This window comes from Podarcis cretensis (genome assembly GCF_951804945.1).
Source record: "Podarcis cretensis genome assembly, chromosome: 1".
NCBI classification, from domain to species: Eukaryota; Metazoa; Chordata; class Lepidosauria; order Squamata; family Lacertidae; genus Podarcis; species Podarcis cretensis.
In genome coordinates, this window is record NC_137170.1 from 85,053,686 (window position 1) to 85,072,417 (window position 18,732).

The window sequence follows — 18,732 nt, forward strand, 5'->3', positions numbered from 1 at the left end:
TGCACAACATTGACAATATGTCATGGAAATTGCATTGTTATGGTGATTTCCAATAAAAGATACTGTTTCATGCCACCCCAATCTCTGATTCCAGGGGCTCCAGGCACTTACTCAGTGTTTGGTTTCCTTCGGAATGATCAACATTGGGGACTGTAGTGTCTTTATGATATATGGTGTGTGTGTATATGTGTATGTGTGTATACACACACAATCTGAGCCTATGATGGAGGGGTACACAGCATTAACACCCCAAGATGGTCTTGCTTCTTCCATAGCCAGAGCCTTGAATTCCAGCAGAAATCAGGCATGGTTCTGTCTCCCAGCTGTCCAGCCTGCCAGCTTCTACCTTCTAACTCACACACCCAACCATTGAGGGAGGGGGCCCCACCCATTTTCTGTCTGGCACAAAGCCACTTCCTTTGTTACCTTAATGGTCCATACCTAGTGGGCAATTACCTCTCCAGAAAGCTAACCTGGCTATTCCAGAAATTGAATCCATCCAGGAATTAGAAGCGGAGTCAGGCATACTACGCAACACATCCCCCCAACTCATAACAATAGAAAAACGTCATCATAGTTGTTGTGTTTATGACCCACCCTTCAATGCGAAGGAACCCAGGGCAATACACAAAAATAATGAAAATATAACTAAGAAAATGACATAAAAACCAGGGGCTGTATCCCATGTCAGGCCAACACAAAGCAAACCCATTGAAATCAATGGACATGACTAACTTAGGCCCATACATTTCAGTGGATCTACTCTGGGTATAGGATAGTTGGAAACAACCCCATAATAGCAATTAACATTATAAAACAGTAATCTAGCTGTTTTTATTCGGACACATTTTATGATAACATGGTGGCATCCAAAAAATTGTCACAAGAAATCAGTGGCTTTGGCCTCCTATGCCTCAGGTGAGCATTTGTATATGCATGCATGTATGAAGCCTCACACATTCAGAAAGCTACAAACTCCAGCGTGGAACTAGTAAGTTGCGTCAGTTGATGAACTTGCTTCACTTTTATAGGCCTGAAGAACCAGGAGGTCAAAAGCGCCTTCTGGGAATAAATAAATATTGTGTTTTACAAAAGCTGTTTTTTTAAAAAATGAAATATTTATTAAAATTTTACATAATAAAACAAATATTCAACATAAACATTTAAACACAATAAAAGGCATAACAGAAAAAACAAACAGAAAAAACATAAAAATCCAGTTTTTTACTAACCATCTTCATAACCCTCTTTCCTGACTTCCTCACATCTCCCTTTTCTGCGTTCCCCTTTACACAATCAAATTCAGCAATTCCTTACCCTCTTTCTACAAAAGCTGTTTTTGAAACAGATAAAGGCACCTGCTTCCAAAACACTTGCTGTTCATACAACTTCTCCAAATGTTGTACTTTAAGAAAGGGATGGGGAACCACTTTGGTCCAGTGGTCCAGATCCAAGGGTGACCATCTCTCTGTCCAAAGACACATCATGGCCTCACATGTTGTGTAAACAATTCCACAACTTCTTTACAGGCTGGAAGCTATGGGACAGAGTCTGTAAAAGACTAGACTACAGGCTAGAGGGTAAATAAATTTTCATGTTCTCCTCCGTCATAATGGCATCCAGAGGAGGTGGAAGCACAATGTGCATTCCAAGTCCTATTTCTCAACAAACATGTTTATGATCTGATAGTGTAAACAACCAAAGGGTATGCTAGATTGTTGCATGTAGAAAAGAAGTGTGGGCAGATATTTGCCTGGATAAGCTCCTGCTAAATATGGATTGATCCTCTGGGACTAGGTTGTTACTTCTGTTTTAAGGAAAACATGTTTATCATAGAAAACTGTGTAGTTATTGCCACCCATGTAATTGTTTATAGCCTACCTAGTGGTCTCTCGAGATGTCAGCAGACAGATCTCAGAGATATAAGGCACCAGAAGTATACAAGAGACCATTTCTTATTGGATGATGTAGAGCTCTATGCACTATGCCATGCTGTGCCTGTGGAACTCATTCCACTGATGCAACAACTGCAGATGTTTTGCTATGTGTGCAGCTATTTGAGCTAACATTGTGCTTGGATATAAAACAGTGTAAGGTGCATTTTAGAGGATCTTGGAGGAAGACTCTTGAACCCAAAAAACAGCAGATTCACCAGTAGGCACTTCCACTGGATGCTACAAGTAAAGGAAAAATGATATGACAGGTAACTTAATTGCTGAGTAGAAGATGCTAGACTGACAACTTGTACACGAGTAGCTTGACTAGTAATCAGTCAATATGGGCTGCAGTTGGGTAAGGTGGGGCTGGTGCTAAGAGCCTCTAAACTTTCAGTCTCCTCCCAATGGCTTCAAAGCCTGAATGGAAGTCAGGTAAAAAGAGAGTGTGGAAGAAGACTGTGGCCATTTCTTGATAGAGGAGAAAGGGGCCAGTGGGGTTTGGGGTTGAAGTTGAGGTGGTGGGCTGGGTTATCTACTTTTCCTCATGATGAGCAGGGCTGGTCCCATCTGATAGAAAGACAAAGAATGGAGTGCAGTCTAAAGGTTGCATGGGGCAGCTACCCTAAGGTCTGTAGGTTCTGGGGTCCCAGGTCTCTACAGCTCACCAAAAGGCTATTCAGGGCTTTCCATATCGGCTAATTGGAGGGCTCTCCATCTAGGAGTTCTCACAGAACAGTACAGTCATACCTCATGTTGCGTTCCACTCTTGTTACGGACTTTCAGCTTATGAACTCGGCAAACCCAGAAGTGTTTACTTCTAGGTTCGCCGCCCATGCATGTGCAGAAGCGCTCAATCGCACCATGCACATGCGCAGAAGAGGCGCTCTAGTTGCAGACTTTTCGGGGTGCGAACGGCACCCCAAAATGGATTAAGTCCGCAACTAGAGGTACCACTGTATACCCCAAAGGTCACAATACATACAACATACTCATACCTACAGTGTGCTAAAAAGAAGCTGATAATTTATTCTCCTTCTTGAGTAAGGGCAGAAAGCTCAAACTTAACTTACAATTGGCAATTAATAGTGGTAATATTTTCTGTCTGGACACTATAACCAAAACAATCAGAATGTTTTTTTCTATAGATACACACACCTATTTACAAAACAGAAATACATTGTAGGACAACATTATGCTCAGACTTGCATATTTGGAATGCGTCAGCAAAGACATTTCAGTGTGAGCTCATTAATGTGCATGCAAATGCTTGGACTTAACTATTCTCAAAAATAAAGTGCTATCAATATATTTCAAACAGAAGCTATTTTTAAAGGAATAAGATCTGCACCTATGGTGACCACACCTTATAGACGGGTTTAGTTTGTTGTGCGTAATAATGACTCAGGGTTGGTAAACCAGCAGGTTGTCCACAGATACAGGTGTTTCTGAGGAAACCTCTGCACTCCCTCCATCAACCACCTTTTAATGTTGTGTATTACAACACTCTGTTAAGTGATGTAGTGGCAGTGCTTTGAATTCTGAAGCTGGAAAGATGGAAATTCAATACCACCCTCCTATAATTCATTAAGTTCTGTTCACCACCAATGGCAATCCATTAAATCTCATAGTCTCATAGACATCTTCCACGGGTTAAAGTCTCTCTCTCTCTCTCTCTCTCTCTCTTATTTGTAAGAAAAAACATAGAGTTGAAAAGACTGATTCCCTTATTTCTGATAACAAACTATTAAGAATTGTCCCATTCCTCAGTCATCCTCATTTGTTTCTCTTTGATTCTGTCAGGGGGGGAAAGATGGCTGACAGGAACAGCAGTAAAAAATAAATAAATAAATAAATAAGAGGCACAAATACAAGATGGGTGACACCTGGCTTGAGAGCAGTACATGTGAAAAGGATCTAGGAGTCTTGGTTGACCACAAACTTGACATGAGCCAACAGTGTGACGCGGCAGCTAAAAAAGCCAATGCAATTCTGGGCTGCATCAATAGGAGTATAGCATCTAGATCAAGGGAAGTAATAGTGCCACTGTATTCTGCTCTGGTCAGACCTCACCTGGAGTACTGTGTCCAGTTCTGGGCACCACAGTTCAAGAAGGACACTGACAAACTGGAACGTGTCCAGAGGAGGGCAACCAAAATGGTCAAAGGCCTGGAAACAATGCCTTATGAGGAACGGCTAAGGGAGCTGGGCATGTTTAGCCTGGAGAAGAGGAGGTTAAGGGGTGATGTGATAGCCATGTTCAAATATATAAAAGGATGTCACATAGAGGAGGGAGAAAGGTTGTTTTCTGCTGCTCCAGAGAAGCGGACACGGAGCAATGGATCCAAACTACAAGAAAGAAGATTCCACCTAAACATTAGGAAGAACTTCCTGACAGTAAGAGCTGTTTGACAGTGGAATTTGCTGCCAAGGAGTGTGGTGGAGTCTCCTTCTTTGGAGGTCTTTAAGCAGAGGCTTGACAACCATATGTCAGGAGTGCTCTGATGGTGTTTCCTGCTTGGCAGGGGGTTGGACTCGATGGCCCTTGTGGTCTCTTCCAACTCTATGATTCTATGATTCTGAGTGAAGGTGTTTGTGTTCATGGGATTCACTGATCGCCCAGAGTTGGCTGTTACCTTGTTTGCATTGTTTCTCATGAACAATGGCATTACAATTGTGGGGAATCTTGGGATGCTTTTGTTAATTAGGGTCGATGCTTGCCTTCACACCCCCATGTATTTCTTCCTTAGTAATTTGTCCTTCTTAGGTAAAGGTAAAGGTACCCCTGCCCGTCCGGGCCAGTCTTGACAGACTCTGGGGTTGTGCGCCCATCTCACTTAAGAGGCCAGGGGCCAGCGCTGTCCGGAGACACTTCCGGGTCACGTGGCCAGCGTGACATCGCTGCTCTGGCGAGCCAGAGTCGCACACGGAAACGCCGTTTACCTTCCCGCTGGTAAGCGGTCCCTATTTATCTACTTGCACCCGGAGGTGCTTTCGAACTGCTAGGTTGGCAGGCGCTGGGACCGAGCAGCGGGAGCGCACCCCGCCGCAGGGATTCGAACCGCCGACCTTTCGATCGGCAAGCCCTAGGCGCTGAGGCTTTAACCCACAGCGCCACCTGCGTCCCTTCTTAGACATTTGCTATTCAACTACCATCAGTCCCAGGCTGCTGATTGACCTCTTAAGGGAAAGGAAAGTGATTACGTATCCTGAGTGTCTAGTTCAATTCTATTTCTATGCAACTTTTGCCACCACTGAGTGTTACCTCCTGGCTGCTATGGCATATGATCGGTACATGGCCATCTGCAACCCACTCACCTATACAATCACCATGTCTCAGAAAGTTTGTGCTTTTCTGGTGGCTGGTTCATACATTGCCGGATTACTGAATGCTATGATACACACAGGATATTTGACTCGTTTATCGTTCTGTGGCCCTAATGTCATTGATCATTTTTACTGTGAAGCTCCCCCAGTTCTTCAACTTTCCTGTTCTGATACAAGTGTAAATGTGTATGCGCTGTTTGCAGCCAGGATAGTTACCGTATTTTTCGCTCTATAGGATGCACCGGACCATAGGATGCACCTTGTTTTAGAGGGGGAGAACAGGGGGGAAAATTCTCCCCCTCTCTGCTCAGCGCCCCTTCAGCGAAGCGGCAGGAGAAACGGAACCCCTTCCATTTCTCCCCCCGCTTCACTGAAGGGGCGCTGTGTAGCTCTCCCTCTCTACACAGTGCCCCTTCAGCGAAGCGGTAGGAGAAATGGAGCCCCTTTCATTTCTCCTCCCACTTCGCTGAAGGGGCGCTGCGCAGAGAGGGAAAACTGTGCAGCGCCTCTCCAGCGAAGCGAAGCCTGGAGAGCAAGATGTAAGAGACGAGAATGATGGAGAGGGCAGCAAAGTTACTGGGCTGTGCCCCAAGGGAAGGAGATGGTCCTGTTCTCAGATAATAAGACACATGGCATTCTGGGAGTAATAGTAGATGAGCAACAGGTATCACAGAAGGACAGGTGCCATGGGAAGAAGCACCACTCATTCAGAAAGCTATAAACTCCATAGTATCTATAGCATGTATGGAGCTACTCAGGCACCTCACTTGAGTGCCTTGCTCCATTTTGACAGGCCTGATATTTTTACCAGGTGCAAGACCTTGAAAGTTTTCCTCTTCTTACTGAGTCCTAATTAGCCCTTAAGGGGGTTGTTTACCTGAAGGGGAAACAGTTGTTGTTGGCATCTTGGTCTCATGGCACCATTGTATATAACCAGACCCAATGCAAATTATTACACTGGAAGTCAACCATCTTAGACCATTTTGTATTGGATGATGTTGAGCTGTATGGACTATGTCATGCTGTACATGCTGAACTTTTTCTGTCAATGCAGCAGCTTCAGGTCTTCCACTTTGTCTGTAGCAATTCAAGCTAAGAGGATGCTTCCTTATCAAACAGCGTAAAATGCATTTTATAGGTTCTTGGAGGAATACAGAGTCAACTCTTGAACCTAAGTGGAGCAGTTGCACCAGTAGAAACTTCCACTGGAGAAAGAAAATAATGATATCCCAGGTAATTTCTTGATGGCAGGGTAGAAGCTGATAGAGCAACCTTTTGCTCAGAAGCAGGTTGATCAGTCATCAGCCAAGTTAGCTACATGTGGGTTAGGGTGTGGGTGTGGCTGAGTCCCACTTTGCCCTTCCTAAAGTTACAAGCTTTTATGTTGTGTAAGGCTATTTATTGCAAGACTATGTCAAGTAACGTAGTGACTTTGTTTTATTTCTGAAGTTGGAGAGATGGAATTTCTACACTACTCATGTACATGAAGTTCTGTTCTCCACCAATGACTATCCTTTAATGACAATGCTGTCGTCTTCTAGGGTTTAAAAGCCATATAACTGTGGAGATTTCTTACCTCATTTCAGACAGAAAACTAATAAGCAGTTTTCCCATTTTGTTTCTCTTTGATTCCATCAGGGGGGGAAAATGCCTGACAGGAACAGCAGTAGAGTGAAGGAGTTTGTCTTCTTGGGATTCACTGACAGTCCAGAGTTGGCTGCTATCTTGTTTGCATTGTTTCTAGTTAATTATCTCATCACAATTGTGGGGAATTTTGGGATTCTTATGTTAATTAGGGCCGATGCTCGACTTCACACCCCCATGTATTTCTTCCTTAGTAATTTGTCCTTCTTAGACATTTGCTATTCAACCACCATCAGTCCAAGGCTGCTGATGGACCTTTTAAGGGAAAAGAAAGTGATTACTTTCAATGAGTGTCTAGTTCAATTCTATTTCTATGTAACTTTTGCCACCACTGAGTGTTACCTCCTGGCTGCTATGGCATACGATCGGTACATGGCCATCTGCAACCCACTCACCTACACAATCACCATGACTCAGAAAGTTTGTGTTTCTCTGGTGGCTGGTTCATACATTGCTGGAACAGTCAATTCTATGATACACACAGGATGTTTGACTCATTTATCCTTTTGTGGTCCTAATGTCATTGATCATTTTTTTTGTGAAGGTCCTCCACTCTTTCAACTTTCATGTTCTGATACCAGCATCAATTTGTATGTGATGTTTGCTTTTGCTGGCTTTAACCTGATAAGCACCCATTTCACCGTCCTTATCTCTTACACTTACATCTTTGTCACTATTTTGAGAATTCGCTCAGCTGAGGGCAGGCACAAAGCCTTCTCCACCTGCTCATCTCACCTGCTGGCTGTAATCATCCTTTATGGAAGCTTGATCTTTATCTACCTCCAACCTAATTCAACAAATGGAGGCAAAGTGACCTCTTTGTTGTATGTGGTGGTAATACCCATGCTAAACCCTCTCATCTACAGCTTGAGGAACAAGGAAGTCAAGAGTGCTTTGACACGGGTGATGGAGAAGCGTATTGCCTGACAATGTTAAGGTTTAGTGTTGATATGGAATGCTCTGTGAAGACTGCTGGAGGATAGCAGCTGTTTATTTGGGATTTGGCTGATGTTTGACTGGAATATTAAAAAAGAATAAGTAATTTTGTGGCAGAAACTGGGCCATGTGGAACTACTTCAAGGACTGTTTTCCAATAGGACTTCTCCAATAGCTGCCTCTCTTAGAGAACCAAAAGAAGTTGATAGCAACTTCCCAGTGAAGCCTTGAAGACTCAGTGAATATCCTTTTTGATTAAGAGAGCAGAAGATAGAAGTGAAATATACTTCATGGTGTTTCAAGTTGTTGCTCAGCTTTACTGTATGAACTACTTTGAGTCCAGATGTTGTTGAAAAGCTACGTATATAGATATATATTCTGATCAAATAAAAGCAAATAACTAAATGTTTGAAGCACTTTCCATACATTCTCTCTGGCATCTTACCAAATCCCTGTAAGGTAAGCTCATATTATAGTCCTTACTTTGGACAAATTTCATGGAGAATTATCTTATTAGGCATATTTATATTGGATAGATAACTCAATGGCTTCTAGTCAGAATTGCTAATAGAAACCTCTTTGGATAAAAGAAGCATATATCTGGGACAAACAAAAGGAAGATGGTCAGCACCAAAATTCCCTGCATGCAGAAGCTTCTGATTGGCTCATGTTGGTGACAAGATGGTGAGCTAGATGAGCCTTCAACTGATTCAAAAAGGCACTTAAATAATGTTTTAAATAGTCGTATTGAGGCTGATTGAGCATGGATTGATGAAGGGCACACAGTCTGAACCAGGTTATTAATAGCTAATGCTATTAGTATTACATCAGTCCATACTGCTGAGGGTATTGTAATGTTGTGATTACAGAGTCAGGGTGTTCTAGTGGACACTGTATAAAAGACATGGGATTCCATGGGGAAGGGCTGCAAAAGCAGCAGTTGCTCCTCCCCTGGATGAGCATTAGTCCTCAATGTCCCAGTTTCTAGCGTCTGCAACATCCCAGTTTCTAGACACTACTCTCATTTCTTTTGTCCTGCTGCCACCTTTCAGTGTTTTTAGCCAAGGAATGAGGTTATAGCATTGCTTCACTTTTTAAGCACCGATTGCCTAGACTCTAGAGAAGGAACTTCTTGTTTTGTTTTTATTAAGCCTTTCTTCTGGTCTTCTTTGTTGGAGAAGTAGTTGATTCTCCACAGAAAACAAACAAACTGGTTTTTATAATTTTATTGTAGCTGGGATTGGAGGTGGTATACTGTGTGCCAACTCAAGAACAACAGGTAGCTACAATGACTGGAGTTCATGAGCTTTCTAATTTAGGTCTTCTTTCATACATTAAAAAGGTGATTCCTGCCCTACTGGGTATGTAAACATAAAGAAATGCACTCTCCTAATACCAATCAGATAAAGTCAATCATTATACCCATTGCCGTTAAAACCATTTTGCTGGAGAGAGGGAAAGTTAGAGTAGAGCAGCTTTTGCCAATCTGGTGACCTCCATATACTTGTGTTTACTTCCGGTTGGGCTGCCCAGAGTACAGAGCAGAAGTCAGTGGTAGCCTAGTTGGTGCCTCATACTTGTGAAACTGTTGAAGCTGTAGGGAAGTTTTGGAGGAGGCCACAGAACCCTGGTTCTCTTGGGTTACTTAGTATAATATTTTGGTTTTTTGCGAGCAGAGTCCTAACAACACTGACAATGTACCATGCAAATTTCTTTCTAGTGGAGATTTCCATTAAAAAGATCTGATAACATCATCACGCTTCTTCTTAGTGTTGTTGTTGTTGTTGTTGTATTTATAATCCACCCTTCAACCCAAAGGTACCCAGGCAGCACACAAACAATTCATTAAACTACAACACAACAATAAAAACCATGGAGCACTAATTCAACTCAGAATATCAACAGATATGACTAACATAGCTGATAAATTTCAGTGGGTCTACTCTGTATATAAACTGGATAAAACCTGATAATGGCAAATAGTGTTATAAAACAGCAAACCAGCTGTTTTCATGATGACACATTTTTTAATAAGTTGGTGGAATCTTATTTTAAAAATTGTCACATGAAAGCAGTGACTTTGGCTGCATGTATCTCAGGTGTGCATTTGTATATACATGCATGTAACAAGCAGCACACATTCAGAAGCCTATAAACTCCAGGATGTTCATTGTGTGTATGGAGTTGCACAATTGCCTGAGAATTCAATTTAAGTTATTAACAGATGCAAAAGAAAGAGGAAGTTTTGCCCTGCCAGACTTGAAACTATATTATGAAGCATCATGTCTCTGTTGGTTAAAAGAATGGATAAAATTAAAGAATAGAAAATTATTGGATTTAGAAGGATTTGATAACAGATTTGGGTGGCACGCGTATTTATGGTTAGAGAAGAAGAAGAGTCATAAAGCTTTTGAAAACCACATCTTCCAAAAATCGCTAATTGAAGTTTGGGAGAGATATAAAAATTTATTGGAACCAGGAGTTCCATACTGGTTGTCTCCATTAGAGGTCATGTGTGTTAAGAAAATTAATATGAGGGGGAATTGGATTACTTATGGAGAATTAAATTCTTTAATTGGTGATTAAAGAAGGAGAGAAATGGAAAATGAAGCCATATGAACAAGTAAAAGAATATGTATTTGATTGGTTGCATTACTATCAGATAAATGATATGTTTAAAAAAGACTCGAAAGAGAAGGGTTATAAAGAAAAAGATTCAAAATTTCAAACAGAAATAATAAATAATGATTGTAAGACAATATCGAAAATGTATAAAATGTTGTTGGAATGGTATACGATGGATGAGGAAGTCAAGTCGGTAATGATTCATTGGGCCAGAGATTTTGGGTACAATATACATTTTGAAGACTGGGTTAAAGTATGGAATGATAATTTGAAGTTTACAGCATGTACCACATTAAAGGAAAATGTTATGAAAATGGTATATAGATGGTATACCACACCGGTTAAATTAGCAAAAATGTTTAAAACTTGTAACAAGTGCTGGAAATGTAAAGAAAAAGAAGGAACTTTTTATCATATGTGGTGGGAATGTAAGAAAGTGAAGGGGTTCTGGGAGATGATATATAATGAGTTAAAGAAGATGCTGAAATATACTTTTGTAAAGAAACCAGAAGCCTTTCTCCTAGGAATAACAAGAAATGATATAAATAGAAAGGATTGCAATAACAGCAGCGAGAATACTAATGGCCCAAAAATGGAAGCAGGAAGAACTACTGACTCTGGAGGAATGGAGAATGAAACTAATGGACTATGCAGAACTGGATAAACTAACTGGAAAAATAAGATATCAACGAGATCACAAGTTCATTGAGGACTGGGGGAAATTTACAGATTATTTGAAGAGTGTATGTGATGAAACAACAACACTAGTGGGTTTTAAAGAAGCTTTGTGAAAATATAAGGAATATTGCAAGAATGTAAATATGTTTGAAAAGGTATTTTAAAAGTACTGAATTTGGGGAATGATTAGATAAAAATTTAAATACGGATGATTGTCAGAAAAGCTGAGGGAAGTCCAAAAGATGAAAATATGTTATTTGTGAAATTGTTTGATTGGAGATATTTGTGCAAAACCTAATAAAAATTTATTTAAAAAAAACAAAACAATTGCCTGAGTTGAGGGCCTTGCTCCATTTTGAAAGGTCTGCTATTTTTACAGGAACAGTGGCTTGAAAGCTTTCCTCTTCTTACTGAGGACTAATTAACCCATAAGGAGTTGGTACACAAGGGGGGCGGGGATATTGTTGGCATGTTGGTCCCATGGTACCACTGCATTTAACTCTGACGCAAGGCAGATTATTAAACTGGAAGTCAACAACCTTAGAACAGTAAAGAAGAGACCATTAACTATTTGATGTTGTAGAGCAGGGGTTGTCAACCTGGTTCCTATCACCCACTAGTGGGCGTTTCAGGATTCTAGGTGGGTGGTAGGGGATTGTATGGCGCAAGCTGAGTCCTCCTTCCATCGAGCACTGGTGAGCGGTAAGGAAATATTACCATCAAGAAAGATGCATTAGTGGGCGGTAGGTATAAAAAGGTTGACTACCCCTACTGTAGAGTTTTATGGTCTATGTTCTGTTGCACATGCTGAACTTTTTCAATCAATGCAGCAACTGCAGGTCTTTCACTAATATCTGTAGCAATCTTAGTCAATAGGATGCTTGCCTATCAAACAGTTGTTTGCATCTTAGAGGACCTTGGAGGAATACAGATTCCACTCTTGGATCTAAGAAAGATCAAATGATCCAGTAGATGCTTCCACTGCAGGACACAAGGAAAGGAAAGAATGATATCCCAGGTAACTTCCTGATGGTAGGATAGAAGCTGTTAAACCAGCCCATTGCTCCTAACCATGCTGACCAGGATAGGTTACAGGTGGGTAAAGGTGAGGATAAGAATTTCCAAGCCTCCAGACTCCTCCTGATGGCTTTTAAGCACTATAGTAAGTCATGGAAAAAGAGAAGGTCAAAGATGGCAGACACCCCTTACTGAGGGAGATGAAAGGAGCTTCTGGGCAGAGGCTGTCTGGTCTGATAGGAGGACAGAGAAGAGAGTGCAGCCTAAATGATGCGCAGAGCCAAAGATCTGAGGAGTCTTGGAGCCCAAGATTGTGAAGTTCATCAAAAAGCTATTGACTACTTTAAATATGGCCTGATTCAGGAATTTCAACCTGGAGATTACAGTTCTAAAGGTCAAAACATGCGAGATAGGCTCATATCTACAGTGGGTTAAAAAGAAGTTCTAATTGAATTCCTTCTCTTGAAAAAAATGAAACTGCACATTTAACTTATGATTGCTGTTAGCAAATAACAGACCCTCCAAGTGTCCCTATTTTCCAGGGACGTCCCTGATTTAGAGAAGTCATCCCAGTTTCTGGTTTGATCCCAGAATGTCCCACTTTCCCTAAGGATGTCCCTATTTTCATTGGATAAATGTTGGAGGGTATGGAGTTATTCAATTCCCAAGCCGCCTGAAGACAATCCTGTACAGGGAAGTTTTTTTAAAAAAATGTTTAATGTTTTATTATGTTTTTATATATGTTGGAAGCTGCCCAGAGTGGCTAGGGTGACCCAGTAAGATCATCATTATGGAATGGAACGTCCCTATTTTCATCATAGAAATGTTGGAGGATATGAAATAATAGCGCCAATATTTTGTGTTTGGACACTTTGAATAGAATCAATTAACTATTTTTCTCTTAAGTGCATGTAACTATTACAAAGCGCACACACATACACAAACATTACAGGAAGATGGTGTCATAAGTACTGCAAGCAAGGAGATTTCAATGTTTCTGCATGCATATTTGTGAAAGGGCTCCGCTGAAATATTCTCAGAATTAAGCTGCAAAATGCAGTGTAATTTAAGAGCATATGTTTTCCATGTGTTTTCTTTAACAGAATGAGATGTGCACATATAGTGGTCACCCTTTGTAGACAGGCCTAGTTCGCTGCTGATAATAATCACTTAGTGTTCAATACCAGCAAGTTGGCCGCAGACAGAGGTGTTTCTGGGGAATCTTCACATGTCGGAATGTGGGCTCAGTCCCCCTCTGCCCTCCCTATATCATATGGTTGCCGTATTTCAAAAAGTGAAAATCTGGACACAAAAGCTTTTTGGGTTTTTTGCCAAAGTCGTTTAGCTTTTTTAGTTTTGCCTAAAGCTGTTTAGCTTTTTTGGTGAAATCACCCCAAAATGACACTGCCAACATGGATTGCCATGTGTCTGGATTGTCCCATAAATTTTGGTCGATTTACAGCTGGACACTGCTTACGACTGCAGTATTCCGTATATGTCCGGGAAGTTCCGGGCATACGGCCACCCTACTACATCGCCCTCTCTTTGTGCTGTGTAAAGCTATGTATACTGCCTTATTTCAAGGTAATAGAGTGCCACTGCTTTAAATTGTGAAGGAGGAGATATGGAAACACCATCCTCATTTGTTAAAGGTCTTCTCCACCAATGGTGATCCTTTAAATTTTATATTCCAGCCATAATTCAGGGGTTTAAACCTCAATTTCTCTATTTAAAAAAGCACATATAGTGGTGAAGATTGATTACCTCATTTCTGATGGTGAATGATTTCCAAATCTTCCCACTCCTCACCCACCACCATTTTGTTTCTCTTTGATTCCATCAGGGGGAAAAAATGCCTGACAGGAACAGCAGTAGAGTGAAGGAGTTTGTGTTCACGGGATTCACTGACAGTCCAGAGTTGGCTGCCATCTTATTTGCATTGTTTCTAGTCAATTATCTCATCACAATTGTGGGAAATCTTGGGATGCTTATGTTAATCAGGGCTGATGCTCGATTTCACACCCCCATGTATTTCTTTCTTAGTAATTTGTCCTTCTTAGACATTTGCTACTCAACTACCATCAGTCCCAGGCTGCTGAAAGACCTCCTAAGGGAAAAGAAAGTGATTACTTTCAATGAGTGTATAGTTCAGTTCTATTTTTATGTAACTTTTGCCACCACTGAGTGTTACCTCCTGGCTGCTATGGCATATGACCGCTACATGGCCATCTGCAACCCACTCACCTACACAATCACCATGTCTCAGAAGGTTTGTGCTTTTCTGGTGGCTGGTTCATACATTGCTGGAACTGTCAATGCTGTGATACACACAGGTTGCATGACTCGTTTATCATTTTGTGTTCCTAATGTCATTGATCATTTTTACTGTGAAGGTCCCCCACTCTTTCAACTTTCCTGTTCTAATACCAGCCTCAATATCTTTGTCATGTTTTCATTTGCTAGCTTTAACCTGATAAGCACCCATTTGACAGTCCTTATCTCTTACTCTTACATTGTTGCCACTATTTTGAGAATCCGCTCAGTTGAGGGCAGGCGTAAAGCCTTCTCCACCTGCTCTTCCCACCTGATGGCTGTTATTATCCTTTATGGCAGCTTTATCTTTATGTATCTCCAACCTAATACATCAAGAAATGGAGGCAAAGTGGCCTCTTTATTGTATGCGGTGGTAATACCCATGCTAAATCCCCTCATCTACAGCTTGAGGAATAAGGAAGTGAAGAGTGCTCTGAGACGGGTGATGGAGAAGTATGTTGCCTGACAAAGTTAAAGCTTATAATTGATATAGGACTTTTGGTACAGACTGCTGGATGGTTGCAGCTGTGTCTCTGACATTTGGCTGATGTTTAACTGGAAGATAAAGAAGTAAGAGAGGGAGGGAGTAAGAAAAGAAAGAAAGAAAGAAAGAAAGAAAGAAAGAAAGAAAGAAAATATTGCAATGGGTCAGAAGCTGGACTACTGTGGAAATATATCCAGGATTTCTCTCTTGCATGATATCTTCAATAGCCATTTCCTCTGAAAGAGCCAAGAGTAATTGATAGCATCTGCCCAGTGAAGTCTACAAGTCTCAAGGAATATCCTCTTTGAAGAAGAGAAGAAAAGATATATCAACTTCTTGATTATACACTTGTTGAAAAGCAGTACAGTGGTATCTCAGGTTAAGAACTTAATTCATTCTCGATGTCCGTTCTTAACCTGAAACTGTTCTTAACCTGAGGTACCACTTTAGCTAATAGGGCCTCCTGATGCCGCCACTGGAGCACAATTTCTGTTCTCATCCAGAAGCAAAGTTCTTAACCCGAGGTACTATTTCTGGGTTTCTGTAACCTGAAGCGTTTGTACCCTGAAGTGTCTGTAACTGAGGTACCACTGTACCACTAAAAAGTTTTGCAACTGTAATTTAAAATATGCAGAATGTTACAACAGCAGTAAAATAGACTAAAATAATTAACACTCCTACAAAATTTCTAAACATCTGGGTAGGTTTATCTAAATAAGAATGCCTTTAACAGGTACGGCAAGGAATACAGCGAAGCGACCTGTCCAATATAAAAAATCAAGGAGTTCTAAAGTGTCAGTGCTGGCACACCAAATGATATGTTTTTAGAGATGTGGTGCAGGTATTTTGTTGATTTATAAATGTGCCAATTCTGTCGATTGTGTACACACAAGGGGTAATGTGATATCGTAGGTAGACTGGTTGTTAAGGGGTTTAAATACTAACAGTAAAACCTTGAAGCTAGCCCTGTCACAGATTGGCAACAAGTGCAGATCTCTGAACACAGGTGTTATATGCTTGAGGAAGGACTTCTAGCAGGAGATGGGTTGCACCTCACACAGTGGTTGGCAACAATATGTTTGCTAAGAGTCTCCTGAACCTGATCAGGAGTGCTTTAAACTAAATCCTAAGGAGAAGGGAGACAGTATTACAGATGACAGGTGAACACCTGGTACTGGGGACAATAGCTTCATTTGCTGCACAGAAAACTGAAGTGGTGCTACAGAAACTTGGTAAAGGGCAAGCAACTACAAGAAGGAAGCAGCTGGAGGGAATGACTCATGGTTTCTGTTGTCTCCATACTATTGCACAGAGTATGGGAAACAAGCAAGATGAATTGGAACCTTATGGGTATTACTGAAACTTGTGGGGTGGGACTCATTACTGGAATGTAGAAATTGAGGTATAACCTGTTCAAAAGAAATTGTACAAACATTTGTAGATCCAAAAATATGAGGCAAAATGTTCAGACTCTATTCTCATTTGTTTTTTTAAAGAAGCTAGCCTTTCCCCACCTTTCAGTGTTTTTAGCCAATGAATGAAGTTATAGCATTGATTGACCTTTAAAACACCCACTGTATAGCCTGTGTTGTTGTTGTTGTTGTCATCCATACCCTGCTCTTCAGCCAAAATGGTTACCAGAGTGGCTTACATACAATCATTTAAACAAGACACTTCCTGCCTGCAAGTGAGCCCTGCTTCCTGCCAGTGGCGTAGCGTGGGGGGTGCAGGGGGGGGCTGGCCGCACCGGGCGCAACATCTGGGGGGGGGCGCTCGCCGCCTCCGGAGTCACCGAAGAGCCTCGGGCGCAGGCTGTAGCAGAGCCCCATGTCTCGCGGAACCGATGAGCTGTGCGCGCGTCCGGGCTGAAGGCGTCCGGCAGGCAGTGGCTCTCAGCGCTCGCCGCGGTCCCCGTGCATCAGGGCCGCGGAGGGCGCGCCAGGCAGCCCCTCCTCACAGCCCCACCGCCGCTGCTGCTGCAGCTGCTGGGCCATGTTGCATTTTCCTCGCCTCTCTGCCCTCCTCCTCCGGGCAAGAGGCGTCGTTTGGGCGGCAGCGCCAGCGGCAACTCGCCTCAGATCACCTGACATGGACCCGCCGCCGCCGCCGTGGCTACCTTACTGTAAATACCCCAGCCCAGGCAGCAGCAAGAAGAAGCTGGCAGCGGCGGCAGGTTAGGGGTTAGGGGCGCAAATTACTTGCCTTGCCCCGGGTTAGGGGGCACAAATTACTTGCCTTGCCCCGGGTGCTGACAACCCACGCTACGCCGCTGCTTCCTGCTATGTAAGCCTGGGGGTGCTGTATGAATGTAATGCTTTTTGGACCCTTGAGCCCCTGTAGTTTCTATGGTGCAGTACTCCAGGGTGAGTTTCTTCTTTTAGTCTTGTCTTGTAGTAATAAAGGACATTTGTTCTTTGAGAGGCCTGCTTCCTTCTGACATGCTTTCCTGATACCCCAACACAACACTTCCCATCTCTCCCAATGAGGCGGTCTGATGGAATGGCTGCTTTCAGGTAACTCCTCACACTTGTGAAATTGCAAAAGCCACAACAACACTTTGGAGAAGATCCATTAGTGATGAGAAATAGCTCAGGTATTGTGCACAGTTCCTTTCTACTGTAAATGACTAGAAAAACCAGAGTAAGTTATGCAAAAAAGCAAAACTAAAACCTAAAACAACATGTATGTTCTAACTTAATTCACACAGGCTACAGAATCCTGGCTCTCTTGGTGTGGAATCTGGATTACTTTGGAATAGGAATTTGAGTTTTTGAGAGCAGAGTCCTCGCATCACTGACAACATACTATACAAATTTCATTCTGGTAATGATTTCAAATCAAAGATCTGATAACATCATCATGGTTGTTGTTATATTACCAATTAGCATCTTAAATCAGAAATTCAGTTGTTTCATGATGACAGATTTTTGGATAGCAGTGGCATCTCATCCAAAAATTTGTTATAAGAAAGCAGTAATGTTGCCTTTTTGAGCCTCAGGTCATTATTTGTGTATACAAGCACCACACATTTTAAAAGCTACAAACTCTAGGGTGTTTCAGTATGGAGCTACTCATTTGCCAGGGTTCAGGACCTTGCTCCATTTTGACAGACTGATGTTTTTCACTGGGGCAGTTTCTTGAAAGTGTTCATCTTCTTACAGAGTCCTAATTAGACTTTAATGAATTTGTTTACAATAAGAGGGGGCAGAATGTTGACATATTGGTCTCATGGCACCACTACATTTAACTAGACCCAAGGCAGATTATTAAATTGGAAGTCAACAACCTCAACAGTGTCAGAGTACTTTGACTCTTCTCAGTGGCTAGTCTATCCCTACAGCACACCTGTCTCTAGTCCCCCTACACTCTGGTTGCTTATATTTTGTTGTCATTTTGAAATCACTCTGTTGTATTGCTCTCTGAAGGAGTGCCAGAATGAGGTGGTCCTGTGCTTGGGCATGGGGTGGGGAGGAGGAGAGCACATGCCAGGAACCACAACAGGACACACATGATTATTGTGACACTATTAGGATCGTCCTACTTGCGTGTAGGACCCTGGCAGAGACACATGCCCAACTGGCACGTTGTCTCCCTCCTGGTTGGTCATTCGGGAGCTTCAAAATCTTTCTCCAGCCCGAACATCACAGCGACTGATACCAAGAAGCATCAGCACACTTAGGGATCCTGCAGAGTATTTGTAGTTTGTGTAACAGAACTCAGTAGCACAGCATTTTGGCTAATCTACGTTTATTTACATATAATACACTTGAAGCA

At 42.0% G+C, this 18,732-nt stretch overlaps 2 protein-coding genes across 2 annotated transcripts; both read left to right on the forward strand.

Moving 5' to 3' along the window:
* Window positions 1–2,277: 2,277 nt before the first annotated feature.
* On the forward strand, window positions 2,278–7,832 carry LOC307201064 (olfactory receptor 5AP2-like; the record flags this gene model as incomplete). Its single annotated transcript, XM_079950198.1, has 4 exons — window positions 2,278–2,292; window positions 4,524–4,701; window positions 5,069–5,447; window positions 7,487–7,832. 4 exons carry the CDS (start codon window positions 2,278–2,280, stop codon window positions 7,830–7,832), a joined length of 918 nt encoding a protein of 305 aa, XP_079806324.1.
* Window positions 7,833–14,013: 6,181 nt separating this feature from the next.
* LOC307215068 (olfactory receptor 5AP2-like) lies at window positions 14,014–14,940 on the forward strand (the record flags this gene model as incomplete). The annotated part of the gene is made up of 1 exon (XM_079974231.1): window positions 14,014–14,940. The coding sequence occupies one exon, from the start codon at window positions 14,014–14,016 to the stop codon at window positions 14,938–14,940; it is 927 nt and encodes a 308-aa protein (XP_079830357.1).
* Between the last annotated feature and the right edge of the window lie 3,792 nt (window positions 14,941–18,732).